This window comes from Chiloscyllium punctatum, chromosome 49, assembly GCF_047496795.1.
Source record: "Chiloscyllium punctatum isolate Juve2018m chromosome 49, sChiPun1.3, whole genome shotgun sequence".
NCBI lineage: Eukaryota > Metazoa > Chordata > Chondrichthyes > Orectolobiformes > Hemiscylliidae > Chiloscyllium > Chiloscyllium punctatum.
Genome location: NC_092787.1, coordinates 46,140,383 through 46,165,271, shown reverse-complemented (window position 1 = coordinate 46,165,271; position 24,889 = coordinate 46,140,383). Strand labels below are relative to the sequence as shown.

Genomic DNA, 24,889 nt, shown 5'->3' with positions numbered 1-24,889 from the left:
AAACTGAGTCTGCAGCCAACAGGCTCTGGGCCAACTCACTCCAGGTGAACAGCCCCAATTAGACTCTTCGATGTAATTACTTCTAATCACTGGCTATAGAAATCTCTGTTGGGAAAATGTTGCATTCAGAAATGGATACTTGAAATCCTACTTGGCCTCCCCCACCAACAAAATTGTGTATGTGTCTGCACCCCCAACCCTTCTCTCCAATCCTTACACAATACATCCCAGACGTATTGAAACTGAGCAAGTGGCTGAGATACAGGATAATTCATGAGCACACATTCATCACCATCCATTGTAACATTTCCTTTCTAATTCACACTCCATGCAGCAGAGAAACAATACAGCATGGATAACAATGAGTGGCCACAACACTTCAAGTTAGTCCAGGGATTCTTCAAGCGCATAAAATATGTCTACGTGTGTCAACCCAACACAGGTTTCTGAGGGTAGCATGCAGAGTTCCCAAGGATGAGGAAAACACACAAACCTTCCAAAGGACAGGTTAAACACACTGAGTTGTCTTCATTGATTGGGGTTGGAGTCTCTTCACTGTCATCACGTTTAGCACAAAGGAAAATGGTTTGGCTTGTAAAAAGCCAATCACCTTCCCGCAGGTATCTTTGCAGGACTCCCCCAAGATTATGTCCTAGATCCAACAACCTTCAACTGTTCCATCACTGAGCTTCCTTCCATCAAAATGTCAGAAGTTGAGCACTACTCCTGACTCCTCAATACTAAAGTAGTTAATGCCCCCATTCAGGAAGACCTGGACAACATCTGGACTCGGCTGTCAAGGGACAAGCAACATTTAAGTCACACAAGTGCCAAACAATGACAATCTCCAAAAAGAGAGAATTTTCCCATTTCTTTTCACACTTAACTGGTTATGGACTGGAGAAGATCCTGTAAATAGAGACTTAACTAAATCAGACTTATTCATTTTGTGTAATATTGTTGGCTAGAGTTTCTGCAGCATGTATCTCATGTCCTGTTTTCCCAAAGCCTGTCCACCGTCCATAAGGCACCAGTCAGGGATTTGAAGGGAGAACCTCTCTTCGCCTGGGTGAATGCACCTCTAACACCACACAAGCTTGACACCCTCCAGGACAAAGCTCAATGCCCACTTCATTGACATCATATTCATCTCTTCCTTCCATTATCGGCAGTATCATAGACAAGTTGTAGTGCAGCAACTCACCAAATTGTCTTCTACAACATGTCCTAAATCCACAATTTTTACCACCAGGGACAAGGTCAGCAGATGCACATCATCCTGATTTGGGAACTACATTGTTGTATCTTCACCATTGCTGGGTCAAATTCCCAGAACTCACTTCCTAACATCTCCTAATCACACGGTGACCTGAAGGACTCCAGGAAAATGGCTCAATCTCACATTCTCCTGGCCAATTTGGGATGGACAACAGATCATCTCCTTGTTAGTGGCGCCCACGTACTATGAATGAATTTTAAAAAAAGGAAGAAGCTATTCAGGAAGAAGACATAGATTGATGGATAAAAAGAGTAAGAAAATTGCCAATGCTGGAAATCAGGGGATAATAAGGAATGTCCGATTGAGAGAAATTGGCTTAATTTTGTTAAGCCTATAGTGTGAGACTGAAAAATATTTACCTACTTTCTCCCTCGAAAACTCAATCTCCTCAGAGTTTCCAGCATTTGCACTCTGAAATTTAATGTGATAACAGCTTGCCTGTTTTAAACACAAACCTGTACATATTGTCTCACAATCCTACAGTTATCAGGGAACGGTAGAAAAAATGGTATGGCCCTAGACTGGTAACCCAGAGGCCCAGACTAACGTAACTGAAACATGAATTCAAACCCTACCACAGCAGTTGGGGAATTTAAATGTGATTAATGATATAAATCTGAATAGAGAAATAGTTTCAGTAATGGTGACCATAGAAGTACTGGTTCACTAATGCACTGTTGGGAAGGAAACTACCGTCCTTACCTGGTGTGGCCTGCATGTGACTCCAGGCCCACAATGCAGTTGATTCATAACTACCTTCTGAAATGTCTCTGAAAATAATTCAGTTGCATCAAATTGTTATGAAAAGATATAAGAAAAATAAAACTGGCTGTTGCCTTGGTATTAACAGGGCAAAGGCACACCCGGCCTAGCTGATCCTTCAAAGTTATCCTCAAGAACATTTGGGGATTTGTACTAAAATCTGGAGAGCTGTCCCATAAACCAGACAAACAACAATCTGATATAATCACACATACATATCCCCTTCGGCAAGTGAAACCTCCATCACCAGAAACGGCCACACTCTGGTACGCAGTCTGGAGAGAAATAACCTCAACATCGACTCCAGACTCCAAGAAGGCTTACAGCACCAGGTCAAATATGAGCAAGAAAACCTGCTTCTGATTATAACCTATCCTGCTTCATCAGTTGACGAATCAATACTCCTACATGTTGAATCAATCCCACGTGGCCCTTCTGGAGGTCAAATCACTTGTTCACATTGAAGTGACCCTATGTCATGTTCGACCAGTGTGCTAAATGTCGTAGGTTTTGAACAGACCTAGTAGCTCAGAATGGGGCACATGTGAACCGCTATGGGCCATCAGCAGCAAAGCTGCAATCTGCAACTTCATGATCTGGCATATCCCCCAATCTACTATTATCATTGAGCCAGGGATCAGCACTAATTCAATGAAGAGTGCAGGAGGACCTGCCAGGAGCAGCACCAGGCATTCCCAAAAAATGATGTATTTCTAAAGCTGAAAAACAGGATAACTTGTGTTGAAGAGTGTGGTGCTACAACAACACACCCGGTCAGGCAAAGTCCAAGGAGGAGGAGGAGAGTCGACATTTTGAGCATAAGCTCTTCCTGCTACGACAACCATATCTCATTTCTCAGCGCCTGCCTATGCAACCGTCTGATCCCGCATGGACTCAAAACTACATTCAGACTATCACAATTTGGACCTAACCAGGACAACCACTATGTACAGCAAATCCAAAGCCTCCAGAAACAGGTCTCCCTCCAGATCCTCCGCTCCACACTCACAGCCATGTGCCCACTACCTACTCTCCCTGCAGTCAGCCTTGCCTCAGCTCAGGGCCACACTCTCCCAGATCTGCAAAGGACCCCATTCCTGACGAAGAGCTTATGCTCAAAACGTCAATTCTCCTCCTCCTTGGATGTTGCCTGACTGGCTGCGTTTTTCCAGCACCACACTTTTTGACTCTGTTGCAGTATAACTACAACACGAGCATCAAAACAACAAATGTCCAGATATGTCCTGTCCACAAAAAAAACAGGATGAATCCAACCCAGCCAATTATCACTTGTCTCCTCTTAATCATCAGCAAAGTGAGGAAATGACTCATCGACAGTGATGTCAGACAGCACCAACTGACAAGTCTCGAAATGAGCATAACCGAATGATCATGCTGACTCTTCTATCATATGTACAGGATTTAACTTCACGAGAGAATCTAACCAGCTCCTCTTGACATCCATTCGCATCGTTAGCCTGAAATGCTAACATTAACCATAACATCCTCCCAGTTACCACTGAGCAGAAATTGAATTACACCAGCCATATATGGAGTAGGTCAGTTGCTGGGAATTCTGGAGCAGATAACCCACTTCCTGCCTCCCAAGAGACTCATTCCCAATCTACAAGGCACAATTCAGAGATTGATTAAACATGCTCCATTTGCCAAATGATTACAAACTCCAAGTCAATTCAAAGTGCATGACGACAACAAAGACAAAACAGCCTATCTAATTTTCTCACCAGTTGTCACGTTAAATATTCATTCCATCCACCAACAGCCCTTGGGGCAGCAGGGTATAGTACATAAAAGGTACGCTGCAGCACCCATAAAGTCTCCTTAGACAGCAGCTTAGAAAACACTACTCCCGATAAGAACATGGGCAGCAGATACATGAGAACTCTGCCACCAGCAAGTTCCCTTGAACATACACAGAGGAACCTCAATTATCTGAATGGCATGGACAGGGAGTACTTTGTCAGATAATCAAATGCTGGACAGCATAGTTTAGCCAACCACTGAGAACTTGTGATCTTGCCAGATAATCTGAAATTCGGATAATCAAATGTCAGATAATCTAGGTTCCTCTATTGCCTTTCCATCAATGTCACTGGGTCAAAATCCTAGAACTCCCTCCCTACCACACTGTTGATCTACCTACTCCAAATACACTGCAGCAGTTCAAGAATGTACTCAACCACCACATGTTGAACTTCAATCAGCAACGGGCAACCAATGTTAGTTTAGCCAGCAATACTCGGATATCATGAATGATTTTAAAACAAACTTCTCACACAATCCCAACACCTTTCAATCTACAATGTACTGAATCAGTGGGATTGAGTTGTGCTGGACTAGGGTTGTGTAGTGTTTGAGAGATGCAATGTTCTGCAAAACCCATAAATCAGCTGATCCGTCAGTTTGGAAACATTGTATTTTCTTCCCCAATGATGCTGGTTAATGTTGGGACATTGCTAGTTAACAGTAGGACGATGGACGAGAGTGCACATACCTATTGCTGGCTCTGCCTGTGAGAGAAATCCTGTTCACTTCTGGTTTTACATTCTAAGAAAATAATGTGGTGAAAGCCATGATCCTTTTTGCTCCCATTGTTTGGAATCATGCACTCACCTCAAGGGAACAGGTGGCAGCCACGATGCAGTGAACAATAAAACACCTTTTGTTTAATTTCTTTATCTCGCTGTCTTCCAATCTTTCTTTTACTCTTTTTTTTATTTTGCTTGGTTTTTCTTACTTTTACACACTCTATGCCTCAATTTCAGAAACATAGAACTGCATTGCACAGGTACTGACCCTTTGGCCCATGATGTTGTGCTGAACATGACAACAAATTAAACTAATCCCTTCTGCCTGCCCTTGGTCTGTATCCCTCCATTCCTTGCATACTCATGGGTTACTCAAAAGCCCCTTAAGCACCCCTATCGTATCTGCCTTTACTACCACACCTGCAGCGTGTTCCAGACTCCCACCACTCTCTGTGTAAAAAGCTTATCCCTCACATCTCTTTGAACTTTGCCCCTCTCGCCTGAAATGCATGCCATCTAGTATTAGACATTTCAATTCTGGGAAAAAGATTCTGACTGTCAATCCTATCTATGCATCTCTTAACTTTATTGACTTCTATCAAGTCTCCCCTCAGCCCCCACTGCTCCAGTGAAACAACCTGAATTTTTCTAGCCTCTTCTTATAGCTCACACTCTCTAATCCAGGCAACTTCCTGGTAAACCTCTTCTTATACCCTCTCCAAAGCATCCACATCCTTCCTGTAATGTGGCAACTGGAATTGAATGCACTACTCTAAGTGTGGCTGAACTAAAATCTTATAGAGCTGCAACATGACATCCTGACTCTTGTACTCAGTTTCCCGGCCCATAAAGGCAAGTGTGCCAAATGCCTTCTTCACAACAATCTACTTGTATGACCACTTTCAACAGATTACAGACTTGAACCCCAAGATCCCTCTGTACAATACTGTTCAAGGTCCTGCTATTAACTGTATATTCTTCCTTAACATTTGATCTCCCAAAGTTCAGCACCTCACACTTACTCAGATTAAACTCCATCTGCCATTTCTCTGCCCAGATCTGCAACTGATCTATATTCGGCTGTATCCTTTGACGACCTTCTACCCTAACCACATCTCCACCAACCTTTGTATCATCTGCAAACTTACTAACCCAACTATCTACATTTTCATTCAAGTCATTTATATATATCACAAACAGCAGGGGTTCCAGTATGGATCCCTGTGGAACATCACCGGTCATAGACCTCCAGCCTGGAAGCCACTGCCCTCTGCCTTCATGAACAAACCAATTCTGAATCCAAGTGGTCAAGTCACTCTCGATCCCATGCATCTTAATCTTCTGGCACAGCCTGACATGAGAGACCTTGTGGAAAGCCTGACTAAAATCCATGTAGACAAAATCCACTACTCTACCCATAACAATTACCTTTGTCACCTCCTCGAAAAATTCAATCAAATTCGTAAGACATGACCTGCCCCACACAAAGCCATTTCTATGCCATTGTATCTTAATCTCACTGGTTTTCTTTGTCTCATTCTGTTTCCCCCTCTCGCCTGCCTTTCTTTCCCTCCGTATCTAACAGTAATTCCAGATTGTTTGATTTCTCGAAAGCAGATTTTGAGACTACTCTTCATCGAGCTAGATGCTTGACAGGAGAGTAAAGATTAAACATGAGGACACAGGTTTAGCTTGTTTGTGATAGCTAACCTCACTGTGCAGCTTTTTCCATCCAGCCAAATCCTTGTCCTTGCTGCATTTCTAGTAAAAAGACTAAATTTGACAGAACAATCATGAGCTTGTCTCAACATAAACAGGTTTACAGAGAAGAGTCAGCATTTTCTCGGATCAAATAAATAAATGAACGTTAAAAATGGCAAATGGTGAGAAGATAATACAGGCTGTTTTGTCCTCGTTGTTCTTGTGTACCTTGAGTCAAAACATTTGGGAACCTTTTCTCTAAAGGTTCTGTAATTTTCCTCAATATTGTATGACCAGCTGTTTCGATATTCCCAAAAGCACCTGAATATGGAAAGTAGTGTCTGCCCTTAGTTCAGTGGTAGCACTCTCAACATTAAGTCAGATGGCTGTTGGTTTGTTGACAGTGCCTCCATCCCTTCAACTTCCCCTCCCCTTCCAACAGAAGCTCATAGTGGTACCGAGAGACTGCTGCACTGTCAGAGATACTGTTCTTTGGAAAATCCAAACTGAGGCCATGTCTGCCAACTGAAACAAATGTGATAGGATATATGACAATTTTTCAAAGAAGCTTGGGGAATTCTCCAAATAACCAATATTTATCCCTCAATGAACCTGAATAAAAACACATTATCCAATCATTGTAATGATGCAGTATGAGGGAAGTAGCTGTGTACAAATTGGCTGTGACATTACAGCAATCAGTCCACATTACAACAACTTTTACATGGTAAGACTGACCACATTTCAAAAGCATTTTGTTCCCTACAAACACTTTGGGAAATCCTGACGCACTATTTAAGTGCAAGTACTTATTTCTTTCTATTGTCAATACTACAAAAATATAAGGTGACAGATATTTTTAAGGACATATTCCCAAATAAAACATATTCCAGAGAGGAAGGACAATTGTAAGAGGGAGATAAAGCATTCATGGCTAAGCAAGTAAGTGCAAGATAACAGAAAGGCCCAATCTAAGGCATACCATATTGCAAAGGTCAATGTCAGGCTGGAGGATAGGGAAACTTTTAAAGACCACCAAAGCACACCAAAACAAGTAATAAAAAGGGCAAAAATTAATTATGAAAAGAAAGCTAGTGCAAAATAAAAGATATGGATAGCAAAAGCACAGATCGGAAATATGCTAATGCAAAGTTTTTATTCAAAAAGGGCGGCAGAAAATAGGAAACTATTGACCAGTTTAATATCTATCATTCGAAAATTGTTGAAATCAATTATTAAGAAAGTGCGATGATACTACGGCTTTCAGACATGTATTTTGTCCTGTGTGTTTTTTTGTGAAGAAAGGTTGAGACAGGGGTACTGAGCTGTGTTTTCAAAGTCTATAAAGTAAACAGCTTGCAAGGCCTTTTTTAAAGTTGGAACAACAGAAGCAGCCTGAATGGATGCAGACCATCTCCCACAGAATCAGAATTTTTAGTTTTAACTTTCTGCAGTTGCTGGGGTCTTGAACCTAGATGTGGAAGCTCTTATTGCTCTCTCTGTTACATCTAAAAGCTAGGGTTCTCTTCCTGCTGCTCGAATTACATGTGAGACAATCTATTTTAGTGAATTTGTCTTTGCCAAGGGTGTGTTTATGGTCTGATACTACATTGGAATACTGAACTCGTAGTAGTTAATATATATATATATATATATATATTATTCTGTTGAGTAGTTTAATCAATTCTTTTCTTTCATTTCTAGTCTTGTATTTTAACTGTCATGTAAAAATAAAGAGGGTTTTACTTAAAGTTCAGTAGTTTGACCAATCAAATTGCATGTGGAACACAACTTTTAAAATAAAATAATAAGTTAGGGTCCAGGCTACCTTGTGAATATATTTTGAGTGTGTTTGGTCTTATCTATAACAAAAGTGGTAATGGTGCATCTGGAAAATCAAAACACAACCGATCAGAGTCAGCATGATTTTAAGAAGGGTAAATCATGTTTGACTAATTTCCTAGAAGTCTACGAAGATGTAATAAACATAGTGAATAATGGAAATTCTGTAGGTATAGTATATCTAGACTTCCAGAAGGCCTTTGATAACGTGTCACACAAAGGTTGACTTATTACAAAAGGTAACTTATTAGCCTGGATAAAGAATTGGGTCACTAGCAGAAAGCCAAGAGTCAGGATGAATTTTTTGTTTGGTTGGCAAAATGTAACAGGGGTGCCACAGGGTTTGGCCTTTTGGCCCCAACTATTTAGAAACTGTATCAAACACTTTGATGCAGGAATAGAAGGTACTGCAGCCAAATTTGTAAATAGCACTAAAATAGGTAGGAAAGTAAGTTGTAATGAAGAAATAAGAAATTAATAAGTGGATAGGGATAGTTTAGAATGAATGAGTAGTTTTGTAGATTTGGCCAATGAAGTTTAATGGGGGCTTAGTGGTTCGCTCTGCTGCCTCACAGCACCAGCTACCTGGATTTGATTTCACCCTCAGGCCACTGTCTGTGTGGAATTTGCACATTCTCCCCATGTCTGTGTGGGTTTCCTCTGGGTGCTCCAGTTTCCTTTTTCAGTCCAAAGACTTGGGTTGGGCGGATTAGCATTGCTAAATTATCCGTAGTGTCCAGGAATATGCAGACTGGATGAATTAGCCATGGAAAATGCAGTATTACAGGAGAGTTATAGAGTCATAGAGGTGTACAGCACTGAAACAGACCCTTCGGTCCAACCAGTCCATGCCGACCAGATATCCCAACCCAGTCTAATCCCACCTGCCAGCACCCAGCCCATATCCCTCCAAACCCTTCCTATTCATATACCCATCCAAATGCCTCTTAAATGTTGCAATTGTACCAGCCTCCACCACTTCCTCTGGCAGCTCATTCCATACACGTCCACCCTCTGCGTGAAAAAGTTGCCCCTTAGGTCTCTTTTATATCTTTCCCCTCTCACTCTAAACCTATGCCCTCTACTTCTGGACTCCCCGACTCCAGGGAAAAGACTTTGTCTATTTATCCTATCCATGCCCCTCATAATTTTGTAAACCTCTATAAGGTCACCCCTCAGCCTCCGACGCTCCAGGGAAAACAGCCCCAGCCTGTTCAGCCTCTCCCTGTAGCTCAAATCCTCCAACTCTGGCAACATCCTTGTAAATCTTTTCTGAATCCTTTCAAGTTTCACAACATCTTTCCGATAGGAAGGAGACCAGAATTGCACACAATATTCCAACAGTAACCTAACCAATGTCCTGTACAGCTGCAACATGACCTCCCAACTCGTGTACTCAATACTCTGACTAATAAAGGAAAGCATACCAAACACCCTCTTCACTATCCTATCTACCTGCGACTCCACTTTCAAGGAGCTATGAATCTGCACTCCAAGGTCTCTTTGTTCAGCAACATTCCCTAGGACCTTACCATTAAGTGTATAAATGCTGCTAAGATTTGCTTTCCCAAAATGCAGCACCTCGCATTTATCTGAATTAAACTCCATCTGACACTTCTCAGCCCACTGGCCCATCTGGTCAAGATCCTGTTGTAATCTGAGGTAACCTTCTTCGCTGTCCACTACACCTCCAATTTTGGTGTCATCTGCAAACTTACTAATTGTACCTCTAATGCTCGCATCCAAATCATTTATGTAAATGACAAAAAGTAGAGAGCCCAGCACCGATCCTTGTGGCACTCCACTGATCACAGGTCTCCAGTCTAAAAAACAGCCCTCCACCACTACCCTCTGTCTTCCAACTTTCAGCCAGTTCTGTATCGAAATGGCTAGTTCTCCCTGTATTCCATGAGAGCTAACCTTGCTGACCAGTCTCCCATGGGGAACTTTGTTGTACGCCTTACTGAAGTCCATATAGATCACATCTACTGCTCTGCCCTCATCAGTCCTCTTTGTTACTTCTTCAAAGAACTCAATCAAGTTTGTGAGACATGATTTCCCATGCACAAAGCCATGTTGACCATCCCGAATCAATCCTTGCCTTTCCAAATACATGTACATCCTGTCCCTCAGGATTCCCTCCAACAACTTGCCACCACCAACATCAGGCTCACTGGTCTGTAGTTCCCTGGCTTGTCTTTACCGCCCTTCTTAAACAGTGGCACCACGTTAGCCAACCTCCAGTCTTCTGGCACCTTATGTGTGACTATCAATAATACAAATATCTCAGCAAGAGGCCCAGCAATCACTTCTCTAGCTTCCCACAGAGTTCTCGGGTACACCCGATCAGGTCCTAAGGATTTATCCACCTTTAACCATTTCAAGACATCCAGTACTTCCTCCTCTGTAATCTGGACATTTTGCAAGATGTCACCATCTATTTCCCTACAGTCTATATCCTCCATATCCTTTTCCACAGTAAATACTGATGCAAAATACTTGTTTAGTATCTCCCCCATTTTCTGTGGCTCCACACAAAGGCTGCCTTGCTGATCTTTGAGGGGCCCTATTCTCTCCCTAGTTACCCTTTTGTCCTTAATGTATTTGTAAAAACCCTTTGGATTCTCCTTAACTCTATTTGCCAAAGCTATCTCATATCCCCGTTTTACCCTCCTGATTTCCCTCTTAAGTATACTCTTACTACCTTTATACTCTTCTAAGGATTCACTCGATCTATCTTGTCTCTACCTGACATATGCTTCCTTCTTTTTCTTAACCAAACCCTCAATTTCTTTAGTCATCCAGCATTCCCTATACCTATCAGCCTTTCCTTTCACCCTGACAGGAATATACTTTCTCTGGATTCTTGTTATCTCATTTCTGAAGGCTTCCCATTTTCCAGCTGTTCCTTTACCTGAGAACATCTGCCCCCAATCAGCTTTTGAAAGTTCTTGACTAATGCCATCAACATTGACCTTTCTCCAATTTAGATTAGATTAGATTAGATTAGATTACTTACAGTGTGGAAACAGGCCCTTCGGCCCAACAAGTCCACACTGCCCCGCCGAAGCGCAACCCACCCATACCCCTGCATCTACCCCTTACCGACACTATAGGCAATTTAGGATGGCCAATTCACCTGACCTGCACATCTTTGGACTGTGGGAGGAAACCGGAGCACCCGGAGGAAACCCACGCAGACACGGGGAGAACGTGCAAACTCCACACAGTCAGTCGCCTGAGGCGGGAATTGAACCCAGGTCTCTGGCGCTGTGAGGCAGCAGTGCTAACCACTGTGCCACCGTGCCGCCCAACTTTTAGATCTGGTCTATCCTTTTCCATCACAATTTTAAAACTAATAGAATTATGGTTGTTGGCCCCAAAGTGCTCCCCCACCGACACCTCAGTCATTTGCCCTGTGCTATTTCCGAAGAGTAGGTCAGGTTTTGCACCTTCTCCAGTAGGTACATCCACATACTGAATCAGAAAATTTTCTTGTACACAATTAACAAATTTCTCTCCATCTAAACTATGGCAGTCACAATGTATGTTTGGAAAGTTAAAATCCCCTACCATAAGCACCCTATTATTCTTACAGATAGCTGAGATCTCCTTACAAGTCTGTTTCTCAATTTTCCTCTGACTATTAGGAGGTCTATAATACAATCCCAATAAGGTGATCATCCCTTTCTTATTTCTCAGTTCCACCCAAACAACTTCCCTGGATGTATTCCCAGGAATATCCTCCCTCAGCACAGCTGTAATGCTATCCCTTATCAAAAATGCCCCTCCTCTCTTGCCTCCCTTTCTATCCTTCCTGTAGCATTTGTATCCTGGAAAATTAAGCTGCCAGTCCTGCCCAAACGTGAGCCATGTTTCAGTAATTGCTAAGATATCCCAGTCCCATGTTCCTAACCGTGCCCAGAGTTCATCTGCCTTCCCTGTTAGGCCCCTTGCATTGAAATAAATGCAGTTTAATTTATTAGTCCTACCTTGTCCCTAACTGCCCTGACTGTTTGACTCACTTCTGTTCTCAACTGTACCAGTCTCACATTGATCTCTTTCCTCACTATGTCCCTGGGTCCCACCCCCCCCCACCCCCTTTCCCCCTCTCCCCCCCCCTTTCCCCCTCTCCCTCCCCCCCCCCTCCCTCTCTCCCTTTCCCCCTCTCCCTGCCCTTCTCTCCCCCCTCCCCCCCTCCTTACTAGTTTAAATCCTCCCAAGCAGTTCGAGCAAATTTCCCTGCCAGTATATTAGTCCCCTTCCCCTTTAGGTGCAATCCGTCCTTCTTGTACAGGTCACTTCTACCCCAAGAGAGATTCTAATGATCCAAAAATGTGAATCTTTCTCCCATACTGTGGATTCAATGGGCCAAATGGCCTGCTTCCACATTATAGGGATTCTAAGTGTGAGTCAAAAGACTAAAAAGGCAACTTGTTATCTAAATGGAGAGAAATGTCAAATGCTTCAATGCAGAGGGATCTGGGTGTCCTCATGCATGAGTTACAGAAAGCTAGTACGCAGGTACTGCAGGTAATAAGGAAAGTATATTGAATTTTGGCCTTTACTGTGAAAGGAATGGAGTATAAAAATAATGAAATGTCATTGCAGTTGTACAAAGCCACATCTGGAGTACTACATCTAGTTTTGGTCCCCTTACTTGAGGCAGGATGTAATTGCATTGGAGGCAGTTCAGAGAAGGTTCACTAAATTAATGTCAGAGATGAAAGCCTTGTCATTGTGGTGTAGTTGAACAGTTTAGGCCTATACCAGGTATAGTTTAGAAGGTTGAGAAGAGATCTAAGTGTGTATATGAGATGCTAAAGGAACTGATAAGGTAGACGCAAAGCAGATGTTTCCCCTCGTGGAGCGATCTAGAACAAGAGGTTATAGTTTTAGGTTAAGTGTTGGAAGATTTAAAACAGAGAGAAAGGGGAATTACTTCTCTAAAAGAGCCAGGAATCTGTAGAATTCACTACCTAGATTGTGGTAGATACAGAATAAATTTAAGGAGGTGATTGACTGATTTTTAATTTAAAACATTAAGGTTTTGGAGAAAGAGCAGGAAAGTGGAGTGGAGGCCAAGATTAGATCTGCCATGATCATGTTAAATGGCGAAGCAAGCTCAAAGGGCTGAATTGCCTACTCCTGCTCCTAATTCTTACATTCTTAAACGACTGTGTACATTCACACCAGGAGTTGCACAGTGGTTAGCACTGCTCCCTCACAGCGCCAGGGACCTGGTTTGTTTCCAGCCTCGGGTGACTGTGGAGTTTGCACATTCTGCCTGTGTCTGCATGAGTTTCCTCTCACAGTCTAAAGATGTGCAGGCTAGGTGGGCTGGCCGTGCTAAATTGCCTTGTAGTGTGCAAGATACGTGGGTTAACTAGCAAATGTGGGTTTACAAGGATAAGGTGGGATGCTGTTTGGAGGATCAGTGCAGACTTGATGGGCTGAATCGCCTATATCTGCACCATAGGGATTCTATCATTTGGTGCTGTGAGAAATGAAAGTCCGGTCTTCCGGTCTGTCTTCCTCTGGTTTTGTTAACTACCGTTTTTGCATATTATTCTCTCCTTCCACATATCAGCCAGACACTCAGTGGAATATTGAAGCGGCCCAGTTGTTGGGCACAGTGGACATGTCCAGGCTGGCTTTGTGTCTATGGACCCAGTAAACTGGAAATGACAAATACATTAGCGGAGCTGCGTATCCATCTGCTTTGCTGATATTGGGATCTTTCGGGTGTGTGTATTCTGTGGAGTGCAGTTGACTTAGGAAGAGGCACAATTTAACCATGGATATACAATTCATATAAAGTACCTGAAGAAATTCACTCTTGCACACCAGAATTCAGAGGACTTCAAGCAGTCGTTCTTGTTATATACTCCGAAAATTTACCAGGCACACATGTCCACTCAGCATCCCTCAGACACACACAGAATCTCTGAGGCAAACAATTCCTCTTGATCTCTCTCTTGCACACAATCTCTCACAAACAGACAAATCCATATATTTCTTCCTCTTGCACACAAACAATCTCAGAGATTTATAAATTTCACTCACTGTCGCAAATAGACACAGTCTGACAGAGTCTATACAATCACATTTAGCATGAAGAAAGGCTCGGGGAATTTTTTTTAGGATCAAGAACATGCTACTTGAAAACCTGGGGGAAATGCTCATTCCAGAAATAATTTTAAAGTGAATTGGACAGATGTTTGGAGATGAATCAAGACTTGTACACAAAAAGTGAGAGCTTGTTCATGGAAGGAGCAGGGGAACAATTAGCCAAATAGCCACTTTCTATGTTTCAAATTTCTTTGATTTTTATAATCTCCTTCTCTCACAGATACTCTCATACAGACACACATAAAACGTCTCACATGCACACTCTGTCTCTCTCACAACCCCCTCAGGTTAATAATCCTGTTTGGTCTTTAGGAGCAGTGAGATTTGGGAGTCCATGTACAGACAGCAATGAAAGCTGGTGGGCAAGTAAAAAAACATTTCAAAGCCAATGGAATGTTAGTCTGGAATGTAAAAGGGTAGAAGTTGTGTGACAGTCAGTAAAGCGCCCACTCCAACCCATCTGGAGCACTGTGTTCTGGGTATCACAGTTCAGGGAAGATATATTGACCTTGAAAGGGGGTGTGTTGCCCATTCACCAGAATTAGGCCAATGTTAAAGTGGTGAAGTTCCAAGTAAAGTTGTATAGAATAGACTTGTATTTCCTTGAATATAGAAGATTAACTGGCAATACAACTGGGGTGTGAGACTGAGGCAGAGGGGTCAGATTGAGAGAGGAGAAACAGCAGCAGATTTAGAGAGGTGCAGATAGAAAAATTAACGATTACAAGGAAGTCACAGAGAAGCTATTTTCCCTCTTCGAGATTTGAAGAACGAAACAGAACAGTATTTATATTCGATCTTTATGTTTTGAACAGATATCCAAAAGCACTTTATACAACAGCTGGAAGAAATCTGAACTCACTCCCTCAAGCTGGAAATAATTTAAAATTTTATAACAAATTGATCCACAATTCACTGCTAGATCTGGGTGTTTAGGTGGATGGAAGAAAGGCAGATTATTAGAACTGCGACACAGAATACCCACTGAATGGATTGGCAGAACAGACTGGAGAGGTTGAATGGCCAATGCCCGCCCAACCTTCCCCTGCCTCTCAGATACATATACAGAATCTTCCACCTCAGAAAGTGTTAGGGAGCTGCTGAGATTGAGAACAACCTGATCACAAAACACAAAGAGGCTGACTCAAGAGATGCAGAATGTGAGCACAGCACCAGGCAAAAACAAAAATAAAGGAGAGGCTATCTAAACCCGTCTTACTCTGACAGGAACTCGGGAATACTGTGAGATCAGAGGGGCAGGAGAGTCTTTGTGAGGGGGTGGAAAGTGGGTGCATGGAACTCTGACACATAGTGAATGAGAGGCATAGTTTCTTACCTGATGCCTTGGTGCTACTGGTGCTAGGCTCAGTCTGCGACAGATACTCTCTGAAAGCTTGTGCTGCTCTTCATGTTTGAAGCCACAACATAGCAACACAGCGGGAAAAAGGAGAAAATAAAAATGTCAGAGAGACAGACACCTCCCAAAGCTGCACAAATGAAAAATTGACACAAAAATACAAGCGGGTTCATCCCACTTTACAGCGACAAGGAGATAAAAGTGAATGAACATATTGGGGGATAAAAAAATCAATCAGTTCTTGTACAATCAGCTTAATAAATGTAATTCAATTAAATTTGACAGCCCATTACTGTCGAAGACATGAAGCACATTCAATATTTCTACATTTCCAACTGCTGCATCTTTTAAATGTTTCATAAAAGGAAATAGACAGTAGCAATCCAATAAGTGATGGATCACCTTAATCGCTGGGTAGAGTTGGCCTCATAGTGTGAAATGTGACAGAGGAAGAGAGATACAGGAGAGACACTAGGAGAATCAATACAGGGAGACAATAAAATATGAGTGGTGCTGTGGAGGTAATGGAAAGCAGCAAGCTTAAAATAACTGCAACATTTAGGGACAAAGGTTTAGCACTTCGTGGAGCACGCATGTGCAATTTTGAGCCAGTTTGTTTTAAAACAGATCCAACAACTACAGTACAGCAAAACCACGCACGCAGGGATGTTAACACAAGCTCGTTCTAAAGTTGCAGGTTAAAAGTGCAAATTGTGCAGAGTGGAGGGGGGAGCTATGGCAACGTGGCAGGGAGAAACAGATTAGGGAGACAGTGAGCAGGGTGAACGGAGATTTGAGAGAGGAAGAGAGACATGGGAAGACAAAACAGAGAGACTGCGCAAACACAACACAAGGCAAATAAATAAACAATAGACATAAAACTAAACAGAATGAGAGAAATCCCTCTGAATAGACAGATAGTGAGGAAACGATCAAAGCCAAAAAAAAAAGATGTAAACAGGCAGGGGAGAGACAGAGGCACAGAAGCACAAGGAGCTGGAAATATCCCATTGGAACCACTCGGGAGCTGGTCTGAGTTCCTGAGCGCGAACTCGGCTTCCAGCTTTCCAACGAAGCGCGCAAGAGGCTGGGCGAATGGACAGTCACCCTGGACAACGGCACCGGGGAATTTCTTTCTGCTGATCAGGAGTGAGCAAACTTTGGTAGCATCAACTTTCGCGTGTGCAAGGGGGAGAATCAACGGAGAGATGTGATAGAGCCAGGCAGTAAATCCTGCAGCCCCTTTAAAGGGAACTTCGGTGCAACTCAAATGCAGTGCAGCAGGGTGGGCTTGCAGCAGCCAGCGTTTCTAAAGGGAGACAGGGGACGGGGGTTGGGTGCTCCTGGTACGAGAATGTGATGCCCAGCTCCCGACCCAGGTTGGCACTTACCTGACCTTGGATTCAGCCGAGCAAATGGCATTGCCCCGCGGGTTCTTCCGTTTGGAAACGGCGCTGCCCATCCTGGATGGAGAGCCGGGGAGTGGGAGACATGGCAATCACAGAGCGGCCGGGGGGAGCCCCTCGCCCATGCCAGGCAGTGCCAGTCTCCGGGAGCTGTGTGCCGCCTGCAGCTCGCAGCCGCCTCCCATGCTCGGCTCGGGGCTGAGTGGCGGAGCTCGGGGGGTGGAGTGGGGGGGTGAGCTGGGGCGGAGCTCGGGCCACAGTGGGCAGGGACAGGCGAACCCAATACCGAGAGCGGGGAGGGGGATGGGGGGGAGTGAGTGGCACTGCCACATCCCGAGGGGAGCAGACAGCCCCACAGGAGGGCAGACAGAGAAAGAAAAGGGACAGAGGGTTACAGAACAGGGGCAGATAGATCAGCCGGTGTGAGGGGCAATGAGAAAGAGAAAAATGGGTCAGAGACATATCTTTAAAATTCATTCACAGGATGTGGGCATCGCTGGTATTATTATTATTATTATTATTCTTTATTGCTCTGGAAAGGTGGCGAACCGCCTTCCTGAATGCAGCATTCTTTAGTGTGTAGAGCCACCCACAGTGTTGTTGGGAAGAGAATTTCAACATTTTGACCCTTAGAACCAAGGGAACAGACATCTATTTCCAAGTCAGGAAGGTGTGTAGCTTGAAGGGCAACTTTCAGGTTGTGATCTCCACATGTATCTGGTGCCTTTGGTCTTTCTAGATAGTGGACAACCATTTAACAAGGGGCTACCTCAAAAGTTATTGCAGAAAAACGCTCATGGTGTTTGGGTAGCACATTGAAACACCGAGGTGGTTGGTTGGCTAACAGGAAACACAGAGTTAGGATGAATGGTTTTCAGGTTGGCAAGATGAAGCAACTAGTGTGCCTCAGAAATTTGTGCTGAGACCGTAAGTGTTTATAATTTATATAAATATATTGAGGGATGGAAGAGACATGTGGAAGTTATAAACAAGATAATGATAGGTTAAGTGAGCAAAGTTTTGGCAAATGGAATACAATGTGGGAAAGTGTGTAATAGCACATTTTGGCAGGAAGAGTAGAAATAAATGATATTATCAAAATGGTGAGAGACTGGAGACTGTGATGCAGAGGGATCTGGGTGTCCTCATGCATGAATCGCAAAAACGTAGTCTACAGGTACAGCAAGTAATTAGGAAAACTAATAGAATACGATTATTTGCCAGATGGGGAATCAAATGCAAGAGTCGGGAGGTTATGCTTCAGTTATACAAGGTGTTTGTGAGATTATACCTGGAATACTTTGTACACTATTGTTCATCTTATTTAAAGAAGGATGTAAATATGCTGGAAACTGTTCAGAGAAGATTTACAAAATGAATACCTGGAACAGGTGGGTTTTCTTATGAGGCTAGGCTTGTATCTGCTGGAGTTTAGACGAGCAAGAGGTGACTTGATTGAAACATATGAAATGTTGATGAGTCTTGAGAGGGATGATCTCAAGATGATATTTCCTCTGATGAGAGAGTTTAGAACCAGGGGCCAATGTTTGAAAATCAGACATCACCCATTAAAGACAGATGAAATGAAAATCTCTTCTCACAGATGGCTGTGAGTCATAGAGTCATACAGGTCCAACTTGTCCATGCTGACCAGATAGTCCCACCTGCCAGCATCTGGCCCATATCCCTCCAAACCCTTCCTATTCACATACCCATCCAGATGCCTTTTAAACATTGTAACTGTACCAGCCTCCACCATTTCCTCTGGCAGCTCATTCCACACACGCACCACCCCTTAGGTCTCTTTTATATCTTTCCCCTCTCACTCTAAACCTATGCCCTCTAGTTCTGGACTTCCCCCACTTCAGGAAAAAGATCTTGTCTATTTATCCTCTCCACTCCCCTCATGATTTTATAAACCTCTATAAGGTCACCCCTCAGCCTCCGATGCTCCAGGGAAAACAGCCCCAGCCTATTCAACCTCTCCCTATAGCTCAAACCCTCCAACCCTGACAACATCATTGTAAATCTTTTCTGAACCTTATCAAGTTTCACAACAACCTTCCAATAAGAAGGAGACCAGAATTGCACGCAATATTCCAAAAGTGGCCTAACCAATGTCCTGTACAGCTGCAACATGACCTCCCAACTCCTGTACTCAATACTCTGACCAATAGAAGAAAGCATACCAAATGCCATCTTCACTATCCTATCTACTCGCAACTCCACTTCCAAGGAGCTATGAACATGCACTCCAAGGTCTCTTTGTTCAGCAGCTCTCCCTAGGTCCTGACCATTAAATGTATAAGTCCTGCTAAGACTTGCTTTCCCAAAATGCAGCACCTCACATTCATCTAAATTAAACTCCATTTACCACTCCTAAGCCCACTGGGCCATCTGATCAAAATCCCGTTGTAATCTGAGGTAATCTTCTTTGCTGTCCACTGTACCTCCAATTCTGGTGTCATCTGCACACTTACTAACTATACCTCTTAAGCTCACGTCCAAATCATTTATATAAATGATGAAAAGTAGAGGACCCAGCACTGATCCTTGTGGCACTCCACTGGTCACAGGCCTTCAATCTGAAAAACAACCCTCCACCACCACCCTCTGTCTTCTACCTTTGCATCTGTATCCAAATGGCCAGTTCTGTATCCAAATGGCTAGTTCTCCCTGTATTCCATAGAGATCTAACCGTGCTAATCAGTCTCCCATGGGGAACCTTGTCGAATGCCTTACTGAAGTCCTCTTCAGTAGGACTCTTCCTAAAAAGAAGTGGAAACAGAGTCATTGAACATTTTTTTAAAGCCAAGGTAGATAGATTCTTGTTAGGTAAAGGGGTGAAAAGTTATCAGGGTAGGCAAGAATGCAGATTTCAGATTACCATGATCTTATTGAATTCTATTGTGGGTTCAAGAGGCTGAATGGCAAAATTGAGGGCTGCAGATGCTGGAACTCAAAGTCGAGAGCGTGGTGCTGGAAAAGCACAGCAGATCTGGCAGCATCTGAGGAGCAGCAGAATCAACATTTCTGGCAAAAGCCCTCCATCAGGAATCCTAATGAAAGGCTCTTGCCCGAAATGTTGATTCTTCTGCTCCTCGGATGCTCCCTGATCTGCTGTGCTTTTCCAGCACTACACTCTCAACTCAAGAGGCTGAATGGCCTACTCCTTGGTCCTTTTTGCTGAAGAGAGAACAAGACAGTCGGAGGAGTGGAGAGGGAAAAGGCAGATAGAATGGAAGATGGGCAGATAGGGACACAGGGCATATAAAAAGGGTTAGATCGTGAAATAAAAGAATACAGAGTAAAGGAGATAAAGAAAAGGCAGATAGAGAGTTGTAGACTGGAGGGTGGCATATGCAGAGGTAGGGCAGTTAGAAAGACACGGGAAAAGGGAACATCCCTCAGGTAAATGGATAGGTTGATGAGAGTAACACTTTTGATATGAAATACTGGATTTTCAGAGGCACTTGATGCAATGCTTCACAACGAACTTGTGAAGAAAGTGTAGATCATGCTTTAAAAGGGGCATCAATACAAAATTGAGTGACAAGAGACAGGCAGAAATGCTCAATGGTTGTCTTTCGGGCTGGGAGAATTGTTTATAGCGGAGGTTCCCAGAGGTTGGTATTGGGATCCCAGTTTTCCCTGACATATATTAATGATCCGTACCTTAGTACGCAGAGGACAACTTCAAAGTTTTAAGATGACACTAAGCTTAAAAGAATTACAAACTGTGAAAGAATAGTGTGGCTGTCCAAAGAACAATGACAAGTTGGTGGAACAGTGGACCAGTGGCAGACGAGTTTCAATGCAGAGAAGTGTGAAATGATGCACTTTGGTCTGACAAACAGTGAAAAATAATACAAATTAGGGATTACAAATCTAATCGAGGTGCAGTACCAGAGGGTCCTAAGTGTACTTGTAGATAAATCGTTGAAGGTAGCAGGACAAATGGAGAAAGCAGTAAATAAAGCATACAATGTTCTCAGCTTTATTAATAGAGGAAGAATACATGAGCAAGGATGTCAAAGTTGTGCAAGACACTTGTTACACCTCAGCTGAAGTATTGTGTACAGCTGTGTGTGTCACATTTTAGGAAAGATGTGAATGCATTGGCGAGAGTGCAGAAGTGACTTATAAGAATGGTATAAGAAGGAATGAGACCGTTCAGTTATGAGGATAGATTGAAGAGGTTGGGACTGTTCTCACTGAAGAGAAGAAGGCTGAATGAAAATTTTGTCGAGATCTGGATAAAGTAGAGTGAAACTCTTTCTGCTTGTAAAAGAAACAAGAACGAGAAGGTTCAGATTTCAAGTGATTGTGCAAAGAAAGCAAGGGTGATGTGAGAAAAATCTTTTTCACACAATAACTTTTTAGGGTATGAGATGCACGGCCTAAAACTGCATTCAGGTCAGGGTCAGTTGAGATATTCAAGAGGGCATTGGATGGGCAGAGAAGTAGGAGCAAATGGAAGAGGGAAAGTGAGGAGAGATAGAGAAATAAGAACAAATAGGGAGTGACAGGCCAGAAAGGGTCGGATCGGAGGGATATAGGTCCACCAGTGGAGATTAGGAAGCACTAGAAAGGGAAAGGGAGTTCTTTGAGCGGATCCAGGAAAGGAGAGAAAATTAGTTGACTTAGATTTTACAAAGGCTTCTTTTTGCTACTGTCTTCAAATGTTAACTTAATGTCAAAGGCAGTCACTTTCAACTCATCTCTGGTATTCAGTTCTTTTGTCCAGGATTGGACCAGTGATCACTGGAGCCAAATATCCCTGAATATTAGTGACTTGTTTCTTGATGTCATTCAATAACGCGGTATATAAATAGGAAGAATTTGGAGGGATATGGTCAGAGTGTTGGCAGGTGGGAATAGATTGGGTTGGGATATCTGGTCGGCTTGGACGAGTTGGACCGAAGGGTCTGCTTATGTGCTGTACATCTCTATGACCCTCTATAATAACACCTTCCATTAATTGGCTGATAATTCAGGGTAGATCAATAGCACAGTAACCGATTGTATGCATTTGCTCAATCACATGAACATCTAGTCACCATTTTCTGCCTAGGCTTCTTGAGACAAGATACCACCATTCCTTTAATCCATGCTGCTTCATCAAAGCCCTTTAAAAATGCATAGATGTGCTTCCAGAAATATGGAAATACAGAAATTAGGAGCAGAAGAATAGACCATTTGTCCACTGGAGCCTGCTCCACCATTCAGTATGATCATAGCTGATCTGATTACTCTACATTTCTTTCCCCCATAACATTTCACACCCTTTCTTATCTACCTAACTATGCCTTAAAAATATTCAAGGGCTCTGCTTTTACCACTTTTAAAGAAGACAACTCCAAACACTCAAGACCCACTCTGGGAGGAAAAAATGGCTCAACCCTGTTTTAAATGAGAGACCTTTAATTTTGAAACAGTGGTTCCTAATTCTAGATTCCAGAGAAATATCCTTTTTGCATAGACCCTGACAAGACCTTTCCTGCATGATTCAGTCAAGTCAGTTCTTCTTTTTCTAAACTCTCACGTGTACATGTTCAGCCTGGGATCAGGGAAATCTGGCTGTCTGATACAGAATTGGCTGGCCCATAGAAGACAGGGGGTGGTAATTGATGGAAAGTATTGAGCCTGGATCTCGGTGACCAGTGGTGTTCTGCAGGGATCTGTTCTGGGACCTCTGCTCTTTGTGATTTTTATAAATGACTTTGATGAAAAAGCGAAAGGGTGGGTTAGTAAGTTTGCCGATTACACAAAAGGTTGGTGGAGTCGTGGATAGTGTGGAGGACTGTTGTAGGTCACAACGGGGCATTGACAGGATGTAGAGCTGGGCTGAGGAGTGGCAGATGGAGTTTGACTTGGAAAAGTGTGAAGTGACTCATTTTGGAAGATTGAATTTCAATGAGGATTACAGGGTTAAAGGCGGGATTCTTGGCAGTGTGGAGAAACAGAGGGATCTTGGGGTCCATGTCGATAGATCCCTCAAAGTTGCCACCCAAATTGATAGGGTTGTTAACAAGACACATGGTGTGTTGGCTTTCAATAGCAGGGGGATTAAGTTTAAGAGCCACAAGGTTATGCTGCAGCTCCACAAAGCCCTGGATAGACCATGATTCGGAGATGCCGGTTATGGACTGGGGTGTACAAAGTTAAAAATCACACAACACTAGGTTATAGTCCAACAGGTTTAATTGGAAGCACACTAGCTTTTGGAGCGACGCTCCTTCATCAGGTGATTAGCACCTGATGAAGGAGCGTCGCTCCGAAAGCTAGTGTGCTTCCAATTAAACCTGTTGGACTATAACCTGGTGTTGTGTGACTTTTAACTCTGGTTAGACCACACTTGGAATATTGTGTTCAGTTCTAGTCACCTCATTATAGGAAGGATGTGGAAACTTTAGAGAGGATGCAGAGGAGATTGCATCCTGGACTGGATGGCATGTCTTATGAAGAAAGGTTGAGGGAGCTAGGGCTTTTCTCATTGGAGTGAAGAAGGATGACAGGTGACTTGATAGAGGTGTACAGGATGATGAGAGACATAGTTAGTGGATTGCTAAAGGCTTTCCCAGGGTGGAAATGGCTATCATGAGGGGGCAAAATTTTAAGATGATTAGAGGAAGGTTTAGGAGAGATGTCAGAGGTAGGTATTTTACACAGAGTGGTGGGTGTGTGGAATGCACTGCCAGCTGTGTTAGTCGAGTCGGATACATCAGGGACATTTAAGCGATTCTTGGATAGGCACATGGATGATAGTAAAATGCAGGGTGTGTTGGTTAGCTTATTCTTAGGATAAAAGGTTAGCACAACATCGAGGACCGAAGGGCCTGTACTGTTCTGTGTTCTATGTTCTGAACTCCAATGAATAAAGCCTAAACTTTTTAGCTGCTCTTGATAAGTCGACCCCTTCATGTCCGGAATCAGCTCAGTGCATTTCCTTTGAACTGTCTCCAGTGCAATCCATACCAAAATGCCATCCCCTACAACGTAAGGTTTTATTTTCCCAAAACTCTTTGGTAAGGTATCTCATCAAATGCTTCTGGAAATCCAAATACAGTAACTGATTCAAATAGCTTAAAATAATAGTCTTAAACCTGGTATTTTGCAATAAGTTGCAATTAATTAAAGATTTTGTAACAAAACTGCCACTAGGTACAGAGCTTGAAGGAGAGAGGAGAGTAGTAAAGCCTGCTGTCTGATTGGCTCCAGAACATACTTTCCTACGAAATTATCGTGAAAACATTCTATGAACTTTTCATTTAAACTACCTTTGCACATCCATTTTTTTCAGGCTGTATGTAAATTAAAATTCCCCATAATTATCACCATACTCTCCTGACAGGCTCCCATTATTTCTTCCTTTATATTCTATCTGAACACATCATTATGGTTATGGAGCTTGCATACCACTCCTACTAGTGACTTCTTACCTTTATCATTTCTCATCTCTGCCTAAACTACTCCGCCATTCCTGAGCTTACGTCATCCCTTTCTGTCATGCTCAACCAATATTAATTAACAGAGACACCCTCTCTCTTTTTCTAGCTTCCTGTCATTCCTAATTGTTACATACCCTTCAATATTCAGGCCCCAATCTATGTCATCCTGCAGCCATGTCTTTGTCTTAGCTATTTGATAGTATTTATTCACTTCATCTGCTTTGTTCTGATTGCTACCTGTATTCAAATGCAGAACATTTTGCTTTATCCTTTGATTGTTTTTGTAACCTCTAGTCTTAGCGGTTGATTTAGTTATGCATACTCCCTATCCCCTCATGTCACAAATTGTTTACATTTCTTCTCGCTTTGTTCCTCTACTCTCCCTCTCCCCCTACTATTTGGTTTTTGAA

The 24,889-nt window shown here is 42.9% G+C and overlaps 1 protein-coding gene and 1 long non-coding RNA gene across 2 annotated transcripts in view; one reads left to right on the top strand and one right to left on the bottom strand.

Moving 5' to 3' along the window:
• LOC140469675 (NMDA receptor synaptonuclear signaling and neuronal migration factor-like) overlaps positions 1-17,231 on the bottom strand; it is a 109,628-nt gene extending 92,397 nt beyond the window's left edge. The window contains exons 1-2 of the mRNA XM_072566417.1: positions 17,014-17,231; positions 15,602-15,669 (exon numbers count right to left, since the gene is read on the bottom strand). Coding sequence (XP_072422518.1) covers positions 15,602-15,669; positions 17,014-17,084 — 139 coding nt within the window. The 5' untranslated portion in view covers positions 17,085-17,231. The remainder of the gene's footprint in view (positions 1-15,601; positions 15,670-17,013) is intronic.
• The window catches only part of LOC140469676 (uncharacterized), a 71,870-nt gene continuing 63,525 nt past the window's right edge, over positions 16,545-24,889 (top strand). The window contains exon 1 of the long non-coding RNA XR_011956201.1: positions 16,545-16,771. This is a non-coding gene — a long non-coding RNA (uncharacterized lncRNA). The remainder of the gene's footprint in view (positions 16,772-24,889) is intronic.